This window comes from Gadus macrocephalus, chromosome 21, assembly GCF_031168955.1.
Source record: "Gadus macrocephalus chromosome 21, ASM3116895v1".
Classification (NCBI taxonomy): Eukaryota; Metazoa; Chordata; class Actinopteri; order Gadiformes; family Gadidae; genus Gadus; species Gadus macrocephalus.
The window spans coordinates 15,482,773-15,495,337 of record NC_082402.1 but is presented as its reverse complement, the minus strand read 5'-3'; the positions used below and the strand labels follow the sequence as shown (position 1 = coordinate 15,495,337).

The 12,565-nt window shown below is 47.4% G+C and overlaps 1 protein-coding gene across 2 annotated transcripts; it reads right to left on the bottom strand.

Annotated features, from left to right (window-relative positions):
- Positions 1-63: 63 nt before the first annotated feature.
- On the bottom strand, positions 64-12,243 carry LOC132449513 (XK-related protein 5-like). Of its 2 annotated transcripts, XM_060041192.1 has the most exons (10): positions 12,178-12,243; positions 11,025-11,216; positions 10,169-10,245; positions 7,322-7,557; positions 6,044-6,227; positions 5,392-5,576; positions 4,846-5,058; positions 4,114-4,283; positions 3,164-3,275; positions 64-2,230 (listed from the first exon to the last, which is right to left on the bottom strand). In XM_060041192.1, the coding sequence occupies exons 4-10, from the start codon at positions 7,452-7,454 to the stop codon at positions 1,209-1,211; spliced, it is 2,019 nt and encodes a 672-aa protein (XP_059897175.1). In that variant the 5' UTR covers positions 7,455-7,557; positions 10,169-10,245; positions 11,025-11,216; positions 12,178-12,243; the 3' UTR covers positions 64-1,208. The 2 variants fall into 2 exon arrangements, with proteins under 2 accessions (XP_059897175.1, XP_059897176.1); XM_060041193.1 differs by lacking the exons at positions 10,169-10,245; positions 11,025-11,216; positions 12,178-12,243 and having other exon boundaries at positions 7,322-7,609.
- Between the last annotated feature and the right edge of the window lie 322 nt (positions 12,244-12,565).

Below are 12,565 nucleotides of genomic sequence, written 5' to 3'. Positions count from 1 at the left end.
AATTTTCCTACAACAATATCAATTCTAATTCATTTATTGAAATAAGTGACGCAATTCTAATCACACCATTCCACATAGATATTTATTGCTTATTAAAAGCCACCAGCGGCTACTCTGCACGGGTCACAATTTTAAGTAGGCAATAACCTGAGAGATTGAAATACGAAACTTGATTTGTTTCAGTTTCATGTTTGAGTTCATTGGTTGATTTTACCACACTGATAAATACAAAAATACACCCCAAATAAAAAAAAGCATGAAGGGAAATACACAGGTACCTATAAAGCCTTGAATAACATTTAAAACACTTTTATCAATAGAATACCAGACACATAGAGATGAGACTTCATTTTACACATAGTGTCAGTTCAAACCACGATTCAACACATTACAGTACACTGTCAACATGTTTTGATTAATTTCAAATCATAATGTTGCCCAGTAGTTTAAGAAAAGCCTTAAATCAGTGCTCTCCTCTTGGAATGCATAACTGTTTCAATGGGAATACTCATCCCACCAGTATATAGGTACAGTATGTGGTACAGAATGAACTTGTGCTTATGTTAAGCCCACCCTGAAATAGGGAAGCCCACTCTGAAAGAGTTGCAGAATTGAACTCAAAATGCACATTATCCCAGGTTTTACCAACTTAAGGTTCCAAGCTACTTTCCCTGCAATCGTACACAGCTTACTATTGTATGTTTCGATATTCATAACTCGTGGTTGCTTAACTAATGCACACCACTTTATAGAAACAATTAATATGTTTCACAAACTAGAGATAGCAAGGCTACCTTATAATATTGCCCAAACTAGTGAAAAATACCAGATATGTAGGTTATTTTGGTTAAACCCAGAGTTAGCTACTGTTGTCAGACAAGAAGCTGCATCAGCATAAAACCAGTTCACCATTTATATTCTGATTATAAAGTGCCTACTTTATTATACAGTGGCTGTTTATTGAAAAGTGTGAGCAAGCCCCAGCAAATATACTTAATGCCTATCTTATAGTATAAATTATGTATGGATAGCATATGCAGCACACCGGATATTCAGAGAATAATGCTGCTGCTAATTATCCAAAAGTACTTCTAAGTTTAAAAACCTTGTGTCACGATAAGCTTGTATATGATAACAAAAAGCTGGTATATCGGTTTGACTGGTGGAGACGTCCCGCCCCACACCCTCTTCCTCTCTGAAGACACGGGTCAGAAGGTCTCCCCCTCATCCCTCCGGGACATGATGAGCTGCCTCCTGGGACCTGTGAGGTGGGGTACAATGGCCGGGGTGTCCTGGGACCCTGAGTCTAACTTAGGGCTGGAGGTGTAGCACGGACCCGCCCGCCGTGCCGGCCCCTGGGCCCCCCTGTTCAGGGCCGGGTCACTGGGGATGGAGGCCAGGCGCGTGGAGGCCTGCTCCCTATCCAGACGGGGGTCACTGGTGCGACTGGGGGACTGGGGGTCTGCGCTGAAGTACAGGGTGGAGCTGGACTCGGTCGGGCAGTAGTAGTGCTCGGGGCTGTCCCCAAACACGGATTTCCCCTCGGGCGAGCTGCGCTTAACGCGCGACAGCTCAGAGTCCAGCGGGCTCTCAGTCTTCATGCTGTCCTCCGTCTCCTCCTCCTCTTCTTCTTCCTCCTCCTCCTCCTCCTCCTCCTCCTCCTCCTCCTCCTCTTCCTCCTCCTCCTCTTCCTCCTCATCCTCCCCTGAGCTGACCGACGTGGGCTCGCTCACGCTCTGGAACTCCTCCTTGCAGTCCGACAGCGGCGCCAGCCCCTGGCCCAGCGAGTCCGAGGCGGACACCTGGTCCACACTGACGCCCCCCGCCGTGATGGTCCCCTCGTTGCTCTTGAAGCCCTGGTTGTACTCCTCCATGTCCATGATGGTGGCCGTGCCCCCCGACCCGTAGGCCCGGTTGATCTTGGCCAGGTCCCCCGTCTTCAGGGCCAGCCGGATCAGGAGCCAGTGGTGATGGTAGCAGGGACATGCACTGCTGGGCCTGGCCCCGCAGGGGCCCGGGTGCTCGGCCAGGGACCCAGCGGCCCGGGGCAGGAAGAAGCTGCCGTGGTTGGGGATGGAGGGCAGCGGTGCACTCTTGTCCCCCAGCGAGAAGAAGGACTCCCCGGGCTCCAGGCAGGCACTGCCCATGTGGCTGCTGTGGCGCAGGCCCTGGGAGATCTCCGTGGACTTGGGGTGCAGCAGCCGGTAGTACAGGACCATGGAGGCAGCGCCTGGGAGAGGACACATATAGCTCAATACTGGCTCTACATCACTGAGTGCTTACTGAACACCTTTGTGTTCTCCAGAGACCAAGGCAAGGTCGAATTGAATTTGTACATAAATAGTATCAGGTAAAAATAGGCTTACTTCATTAATTCATTAAATATTTATACACAAGACATTGAAACAGGGTTCTGTGAGCGTCTGGCATGGCTCAAAACCAGCAAAAGGCCATTGAGCCAAAACACTACAGGGGTGTTTGCGGGAAGGTTAAATCGTTTTTTCTTCTATTTTTTTGCTTTAAAAGACACCCAAAGCACTTTAAATAGTGAGTGTGTTTGTTTGTGTGTGTGTGCGTTTTATGTGGGGGATATTATCCTCGTATGTTCTGGAACGCTCCCATCTCACTGGGGAATCAGAGACCAGGGCATGGTTAGGTGGCCAAAGGCCATACTGGTAAGAGCCACAGTGGGAATGGGGCCAGGACACTGGGGGAAGCAACACGTCATCGGGCAAGTAGGCCGGAGCGATGAGCACCACCTAGGGGCCCTGCAACACCTCTACCAGCACCATCTGGTCTCCCATCGAGGGATTGACCAGGCCAGCGCAGGTAATCTCCCAAAGAAATCAGCCGTGCTAGGCAGGTAGCCATGGTGTTGGATTTGATTCTTGGTAAGGGAGTTCTGTGTTCAAGCAAATACATCAAACAACTCTTTGAGCAAACTCAGCAAACAGCTGACATGCAAGCCAACCGGTGATTTCCATGTACAGTTTGAGGTCAACCCACCACCGTCTATGTAAGACAGCCTGTTTACCCAGAATCCCTTGCAGTACCTACACCCCATCAATTTAGGGTAACCGTGTGCAAAGTACAAACACAGCCATGAGATCCACATTTCAAGGGCAGCAGTGGACATTGGATGGAAGAAGGCCTTGGCTCTCACCCAGGAGGAAGCTACAGAGCACGGCCAAGGGGAGGGTGATGCTCTCCCATGACGCCTCGCTCAGGACGTCAGAGGCAGCCAGCAGGAGCATGGCGTTCTCCACCAACATGAACTAGAGAGAGAGAGAGGGAGAGAGAGAGAGAGAGAGAGAGAGAGAGAGAGAGAGAGAGAGAGAGAGAGAGAGAGAGAGAGGAAGAAGGAGACAGAGACAGAGACAGAAAAGGAGAGAAGGAGAGAGAGAGACAGAGAGACAGAGAAATAAAGACAGACAGACAGACAGACAGACAGACAGACAGACAGACAGACAGACAGACAGACAGACAGACAGACAGACAGACAGACAGACAGGCAGACAGACAGACAGACAGACAGACAGACAGACAGACAGACAGACAGACAGACAGACAGACAGACAGACAAAGACAGTGAGAGAGAGGGAGAGAGAGAGACAGACAGACAGACAGAGGGAGAGAATCACTCATCTAATGACAGCCCTGACGTCACTGTCGGCTCGGGACACAGAGGTGAGGATGACAACGCAGAGTATGTGTGTGTCTGTGTGTGTGTGTGTGTGTGTGTGTGTGTGTGTGTGTGTGTGTGTGTGTGTGTGTGTGTGTGTGTGTGTGTGTGTGTGTGTGTGTGTGTGTGTGTGTGTGTGTGTGTGTGCGTGCGTGTGTGTGCCTGCGTGTGTGCGTGTTTCTGAATGAGCGAGTGAGAGAGCAAGCAGGGATGAGTTAGCAGAGTTCTTTCTCTTTGTATGCGCGGCTTGCGTCCGCAGTGTCGGTCAATGACACCGTAACACTATATCCGTGGAGGACACTTTGCTTCTAAATAAAACCCATGCCAGTAAGGGACTGAACTCCACTCAACAAGCCGGGTCACACAGAGGAAAGCCCAGATTAAAACTGAGGGAAAGAGATGTTCTCATCTTGCAGTCGGACGGCACACACCGCGTAGAAGCCAACAACGTGGTAGCGCGAGGGTCCGTCCTTGACGTTGAGGAAGAGGAAGATGTGTACCAGTCCCATGACGGCGTTGAAGGCCCTCCAGCACCAGGGGCCCGTGCAGATGTCTGGTTGCTGGGAGACCAGCCAGAAGGAGGCTGTGAGCCAGTGGAAGCCTGAAGGTCAGCGGGGACGGTGAAACAGACTGGTGAGCAGGTAAGATAATACCTGGGGCTGCGGTGGGCCTTGAGGCTACGAGCGCAGCAGAGCCCCAGCGCAAGATCATCTGATGGGGGGGGGGGGAGACACTGCTGCAGCACTCGGATCCATGCACACATGCACAGTATGAATGCGGTCATAACGGTGTAGTACAACAGCAAAATCAGTATTTTCTCTATCTCTCAGTGCTGGGGATTCACATTTACAATCAATCTAAACAAAATCGAATTTATTCTTACATATGATCAAATTATTAATTATTATAATTAATTAAAAATAATGTCGATAAAGAAAACCTCTGTGAACATCACTTGGATGATGGTACGATACTAAAGTATCTTTCCAGAGGATTAAAGAAGTCGCAGAGTGGTCTGGTTGGTTTGAGGGCCAAAATACATTTAGAATTATATTCCCAGCGCGTGCACACTGTTACCATGAACCAATACACCCAATAACAGCGCGCTACCAAACGTTCCCAGAGGTATCCGGCCTCTAGGTACTCTCTCTGTGCACGCTCACCTGCCACTCCCACCACCCACCAGTTGAAGACCCGGGCGAAGACCATGAGGCTGGTGACCCGGGCCGTCAGCATGCCCGCCCGCCAGACCAGCTGGCACAGCAGGGCGGCGGGGGGCATGTCCAGGTGGCCCGGCCGAATCAGGCAGCACGCCCGGCTGTACAGCACCAGGGCCCAGGACAGCGACAGCAGGCAGAAGCCGCAGCAGTAGGCCACTGCAGAAGGCCGCCATGATGGAGAAGAGGAAGGAGAGCAGGGAGTCAAGTAGAAAATTAGACAAGCGTCCCCTTAAGACTGCTTTTGATGTTCTTCGAAATGTCTTCGATTAATTTCAAATTAAAACCTTTTCAGGTAAGAGGAAGTGTAGAAGTGTCACATTTTTTCTTATCAACCAGAGTTAGCCCAAATCAAGCATTGTTATTTTCTTCAGTTCAGCAGTGCCTTCCCTAACATCTACAACTGCATCAAATGGATCCTCGGTACCCCTGGGCAACGGAGCACCAACACTTCCAGAAGGTGGTAAGTAGGGGGCTGGAGGCTGGGTGTACCTGGGGACATGATGCCCACGTCAGTGGACACCACCACGTAGGCCTGCAGCAGGCTCTGGGGCAGGGTGAGCACCAGGGCCTCCAGCAGCCAGAGCGCGGCGACGTCCGCCTGCTGCATGACGGCGGCCCCCAGCTGGCCCACCGAGCCCTTCAGGTAGAGCACCGTGCGGATGCACTCCCACAGGCTGCACAGAAAGCCCACTGTTATTAAAATGATCATTATTATTATTATTATGTTCAATCTCATTTCAAATCCTTCACAATGTGAAGCAACATCTGGATTAGGTGACATTGTATTAATTTCCCTTTTTATCCAAAGCAAGTGCATTCAACCATGAAGATACAACCCAGAAATGACAAGAGCCATGCTGTTACATACAACGGAAAGAATAAGCGAAGCAAGAGCTTTGCTTATTCTCGAGATAAAAGATTAGTTTTGTATACATTTATTTTTAAGGAATGGATTTTACCTTGGTCGACCCTTAATATACTCTCAACACACTTGAGACATCTAAAAGGCTGAAAACCTTTCATCAAATAGGGGCTTTTGAAGGTTTCTCTTGTTAATGGAGGTAGCACAGCCATCAGCGATAAGTACCAAGCCATGCATGGTGCTACTCAAGCCGTTCTGTCAGCCAGCCAGAGTCCTCACCGCTTGAAGATGCCCAGGTGCAACAGATGTATGACGGAGAGGTAGCACCGCCGGTCGTCACCGTCATCATGGTACCACTTGGCGCTCAGGGCCTGGACCGCCAACCCGGGCAGGAAGAGGCCCAGGGTAAGCCCCGCCCACTGGGTCTCCTCATTCCACAGGTAGAAGCCAAAGCAGTAGAACACTGAACAGGGGAAAGAGGACTTCAGGTGAGTTTAGAGATAAATGTCATTGAGGCACAGGTAGGAATGCATTGCACCATTGGATAGCTAAAGGTGGACTGCATACATTGGTGATTGAACCAAGAACCTTTCAGCTGGGAGTCACACATCCGAACCAGTAGACCACTCATTCTTGCCCTCAGTCTTTTCCACATGGCTTTTGACACACCAAACAGATGCGCAAACAAATGGAAGTTATAAGTAGAATATAGATTCTGGGAGAAATAGGGCAGTTGAGGGCAAACTAAACACTCTGAAATCCAGACACGGCAGTTAAAAACAGACTATGGTGCAATTTTATTACAGTTTGAAAATGTATAAAGCACAGGCTGTCCTCACTGTCACTTTCCCAGCAAATTGTGACACCTCATCTCCCAGGCTGTGCCCTTGTCAGCAGCATCATCCCCAACCGAACGCCTCTGGCAATGACAGTGGCTTAGATCAAGTCCAGGATGAAATCAGCTGCACAAGATGAGTGATGCTCAATTATTTACCTTATAGCCTATTACATCAATGCACAAATCTCAAGGGCATTCTTTTTAGAAAACACGATGCAATGGAGCTGAATCGTTGATTATCTTCAGACAAATAAAAAAAAAATAGTGGTGGTGTCTCAAATGTATGTTCAAGGTTAAACCATTTGTAGCTCTACTGAATTTTTTTTTGCACTACAGAGATATATGCAATGCAAAATGCTGTTATTTCTATAGAGCTAACCCATTTGGAAACATTTTGCGCATCGGTCTGGTTGCGCGGTCAACGCAGAGAAAAACTCGACCTTTAATTGGCCAAGGGGTGACTTCAGGTATCAATGGAAGCATGCTCTTAAGCTTGGGCAGCTAACCTTACGGATTGACTCATGTGTAGAGTAGCCTAAAGAATGGCTTACGGAAGAGCTCCGTATCAAAAAACCAAAGCATCTTGTGGTCTACGAATATAATGCGAGGAATAGATGTAGACATAAACAGTATGCGTAACACACTTCTTATCTCATACACGTCATAAAACATCAAACCCATTTCCCTGCTGTGTCTATGGTAATCTCACGCTCACTTACGCGCGGTCCTCTCCGCCACGATCACCAGAGCCGACGCGCCGAGCAGAGCCGCCTGGCACCACGCGGTCCAGCAGCGGCTCCGCCGAGCAGCCGCTGGCCTCCTGTGGGCCAAACCCGCGGCGGCGGTGATCATGATGCGGGTCGGTCAGTGGGACACTAACCCGGAGACATTGTCCAAGGCATCCTTCTTCACCTTCTCTCCATCCGTCACACCTCCTCCTCCGGCTGCTGCCACTCTACCGACCAAAATATCTGACGTCACAGCAGGGCTTTAAAGTGACAGCGCGCTCGGCGGCGGCGCGCCTGTACACGCACGGTACAGGCACGGAGGCGCGCCTGCACACGCATGGCGCATGGAGGCGCGCCTGTACGCTCACGGCCTCTGGCGGCGCGCCTGTACACGCACGGCCCAAGGCGGCGCGTCTGTACACGCACGGTCAATGGCGGCGTGCGTGTACACGCTCGGACCTTGGCGGTGCGTTATCTCCAAATTACCGTTATATCAATCCATGGCAGATCGGACTGATTAAATGCTCTACATTTTGATCATACCTCGGATATCTGGGTCAAGAAGCTCTTAAGTGCAACTATTTACTATAAATAGTTCGATTAATTACAAAAGTAATATGTAGTTGCCCTAAGGCTGTACTTATTAGGCTATGCTGGACACGTGCAGCCCCACGGAGACATTATATCCAGCGTCTGGGGTCTGCTGGATGATGTCATCATGTCAGTGTGTTAAGGGTTCAACGTCTAATTCATTCCAAACATGACTATTTCAACAGTTGGTGTGTTCAGTCGATTTGCACAACCTGGGCTCCACTCCATTACGGGCAGGCCTCACATAGGCCTACATCGGAAAGATGCAAGCTGAAAGTCACACCACTTTAAGCACAATAGGTTATTTTAATAGGCCATACTTTCTTAAAAGGCGGGAGAGAGAAAAAAGAGTCACAACTCGCACCCGTCACCAATACACTACCCCAAAGGACCATATTATGAACCAACTGAAATACATGTGAGAGTCCCAGTGTTTCCTATAGAAATCGTTGGCATCAAATTTCCCTGAATAGTTTCATTATAGGAACATTTCCTATAAAAATAGGAAAAAACAAAACAAAGTTTATTGTATGTAATTACAGCTCAGATGCATTTTAAACATTGAGGTTTGGAGAGACCAAGGGAGAAGTTTGCTTTAGCTACTAAACCAAACTTCTGGTATGACTGGTATGAATTGAATTGAATTGAATTGGATTGTTCGGAGTGTATAGATAGGCTACTGTTCTATAGTCAAGTTTAGGCATTAATTTGGAGATGGTTATGTTAAGGAATTAGCTTGGAACATTTAGGAATTATGTAAGAGCACTCAGGTATGAGGTTAGTGTAGATATTAGGTTATTTTTAGGTTATAGATGTAAGGTGTATGTGAAATCTGAACCCAAAAGCAGAATAAAGTTCTAACTTATTTATTTAAAGCAGAGCAAACATTAACAATAATCAACTCCTGCTTCCCAGGAGGAAGTACAAAAAACACAATGATGACAAAAACAGGGACAAAAATAAAACAAAGAAAGAAGAGCCAGGTCACCGCCGGGAGAGGAGTCCAGGATGGTAAAGGTCAGGACTGGAGGAAAATCCAGAAATACGCAGACAAGCAAGCAGGCAAGCCGGCAGGCAAGCAGGCAGACAGGCAGTAACAGTCAGAAAGAACTGACTAGCCAAGCTAGTAATAAGGATATAGAACAATCGAACGAGGTGGCACTTACAACCCAGGGTATAAGTAGGCTGGGTAGTTAACAAACAATGAGGAACAGGAGCTGTATAAAAGGTGGGAAACAGACAGGATGGACAGGTGAGGGCGGAGTCAGAGGCAGGATGGACAGGTGAGGGCGGAGTCAGAGGCAGGATGGACAGGTGAGGGCGGAGTCAGAGGCAGGATGGACAGGTGAGAGGAGGAGTCAGAGGCAGGATGGACAGGTGCAGGAGGAGTCAGAGGCAGGATGGACAGGTGAGGGCGGAGTCAGAGGCAGGATGGACAGGTAAGAGGAGGAGTCAGAGGCAGGACGGACAGGTGAGAGGAGGAGTCAGAGGCAGGACGGACAGGTGAGAGGAGGAGTCAGAGGCAGGACGGACAGGTGAGGGGAGGAGTCAGAGGCATGACGGACAGGTGAGAGGAGGAGTCAGAGGCAGGACGGACAGGTGAGAGGAGGAGTCAGAGGCAGGATGGCGAGAGGAGTCAGAGGCAGGATGGACAGGTGAGAGGAGGAGTCAGAGGCAGGATGGAGAGAGGAGGAGTCAGAGGCAGGATGGACAGGTGACAAACAGACACATGGTGGACAAAACCAAACAATAACTTGCAGGAGGCCACAGAGTCAATGAGTCCAATGCCGAGGTGCTGACGATAGAGGCTTAGGTTAAGGTACTAGGTTAGGCAAAAATAACCCTTAAAGGGTTCCCAGCTTACTGACAAGAAATGAAAAATAAGGCAGGCATAAAGAAATTAAAACAGTTGAATTATGTGACTGGTCCTGTAGACTAGTGTGGCTCAACTGTTCCATCCCCAGGCGTTTAATACAAAAAGAAAATTCAATTTCAGATAAACACTTGAGGACATTTGATAAGCTAATGTCAATTATGAGAGGCAAATCTGCTTATAAACTCCCATGTTAATTAATATGTATATATATTTGGCATTAAATTAAAAATGGTGCAGACTGTAAAATATTTCCAGCTACTTGACTCATCTTCTGGATAACGCATAAAGCTGCTTATCCCTGTCAAGGCAGTGGTCCGCAATACGGTCATCATAGCCGAAGACTCTCATCAAGACAGAGGAGGAGGACTGACCTGAGGTAAAGGATCCCCAAGGCTCGAGGAGGACCAGTCTGGAGCTCTGCACGGAGACCAAAACGTTGAACCGGTAACTGGAAGGAAAGGACTTTTCATTATTAATGAGAATATACAAGGCCAGTGAAAGACCTGAAAATGCAGCGACGACCGGATCTGGTGTTCAGAAAAGTAATAGTATGGTGTTGTGCAGAAGGATCTTTCTTTATAGGTCCATGAGAAGGATAGGAGAGACTGGTGGCAGGGTTACGTTTAGAAAGACCAATGGACACTTTTGGTGAAGGTTGAGCTTTAGATAGTAACTATTTAGAAATGGGTATAAAAAGGGTAGTTCATTTTTAGTATCATGTCTATAATACTTTATTGTATAATAGATAAGGGTGTAAGTACACGGTTAGTCTGGCAGTGGAACAGACTTTAGACTTTATGAAATTGCATTGATTATCTAATGGTGAGTACATGTGGTGCCTTATCAAGAGGTGGGAGGGTCAGGAAGAACAGGCTGACCTTATAAGGGGTACATTAAGAGACAAAGCATTTCATACCATACTATAATCATCTGTCGACCTCCAGGATTTGGGGCAGCATCCTAAGCATTTATAGTACTCATAGATAATCTTACATAGAAAATGCGAAACTGGACCAATTCCTTTTAATTGAATTGCCATAAGGGAGGTGATGCACACACTAATTTGTATGAGCACCATGAGAACCAGTCCTTTCTAAATGAGTCTCTAGTAATTTCTAATTAACTTCCCTTGTTATAACATACCTCTAAACTATGTTCTTGGTACAAATGACCAATGAGCAATATTTTTACCAAATGACCATGCAACCATGTGGTTGTATTATAGACCTGGTCATTTCATGATCAGGTCTACTGAAGCCTCCTCATCACTGACACTGGTTCTGAGGGCCAGCTCAGTGGTTCAGGGGGAGGGGCGGTCTGGACCCTAGGCCTCCTGGTCCTCAGAGGACTGGACCGCCAGGTCGCCTCCCATCACCTCTGAGGGGTAGACACACCTGTATACAGGGTACTCTCTTCTCCCTGTTCATAGGGATATACAGAATACAGATAGTCCTTATGTAAATGTTTCCTTATATGACATGTCTGATCATCATCAACAGGCAACAGGCCACTCAGACATATGGAAATAGTAGAAATAGTATATTCGATTACCCAATAGCAAATGTACATGGAAACATCTTTTAATAAAGTCATTGATATTCTACCTTGATTTGCAATTTTCATTTCTATTATTTGCTTGCAAGTGAGAGTTATCTTAAAACACCTCATGGCTCAAATACACCAGCGTCATCTAAACAGGGAACTCCTGAAGCTGATGGTAAGGCTCCTTTAAATTTAACTAAAAGTAACAAGCAGTACTAAGACTTGTATGCATATGTCCTGTACATGTGTAAACGTGCTGCTGCTATTAAGGATTCAAATAGGCATTACGTTTACTCTAATTGAAGAAGACTCTTTTGGAAAATAATTTAAACCGCTCTGCTGGGGAGTTGCCTTTCTCTTCCAGGAGGGGGCGCAGCAGGTGAACAGTTCCCACCATCGTTTCATTGGAGCAACTAATCTACCAAACTGAATACACAGTTCACATCAAACGCCTTGGAACAAAAAAGTTCAACAAAACCTTCCAACAAACCATGCAACAGTCAGTGGACAGAGGCCTGTACAAAGGAGCCCACCAGAGGCATTCTATAGGAGCACGAATGGAACGAACAGCAATGCATATTGTGCACAGAATGATACCACATGCACAGAATGATACCACATGCACAGAATGATACCACATGCACGGAATGATACCACATGCACGGAATTATACCAAAATAGTACATGCACAGAAAGAACCATTGCACATGCAAATAATTAGCACAGAATAGGCTACATCAAGAAGTCTGCAGAACTGCAGAATCAAGTATGTAAAATCACTAAACAGCCTAAAGCAGCTAATCCATGCCTGATCTGAAATCGAATAATTTGAACGTACCAACTCTCTAGCAGGCCGAAACCAAGCAAAATAAACATTCACAGTCTTAAGTCTAGTCTTCAGTCTCTAAAAGGTTTCCCACCGGGGTCAACAATGGATGGACCAGGGTCAGAAAACGTCCTTTACTCTGTGGAAGTATTTTCCTTCAGTCGTTTAGGTTGGCCAGGCTTCCACTTCCACAGATTTAAGAGGTTATTTCCATTGAGAACCCTGAAGTGGATGCTGAAGGAGTTCTCTCAGCGGAGTGTCCTTGATAAAGAAGGGGCTCCTCGGGTGTTCTTTGGAAATTCTCCTGACCGCATCTGCAGGACGTGCTTCGCCGTCTCCAGGATGAGTGACATAAGCTCCTCATGATTCGATGTCAACTTCAACAGTAACAGGAGGCTGT

Excerpts from the sequence above, each read along its gene's own strand:
- LOC132449513 (XM_060041192.1), bottom strand. The coding sequence starts at position 7,454 with ATGATCACCGCCGCCGCGGGTTTGGCCCACAGGAGGCCAGCGGCTGCT. Across the intron at positions 5,577-6,043 it reads CACCTGGGCATCTTCAAGCG|CCTGTGGGAGTGCATCCGCA; the intron begins GTGAGGACTCTG and ends CTTTCTGTGCAG. Across the intron at positions 5,059-5,391 it reads CGTGGGCATCATGTCCCCAG|TGGCCTACTGCTGCGGCTTC; the intron begins GTACACCCAGCC and ends GGCCTTCTGCAG.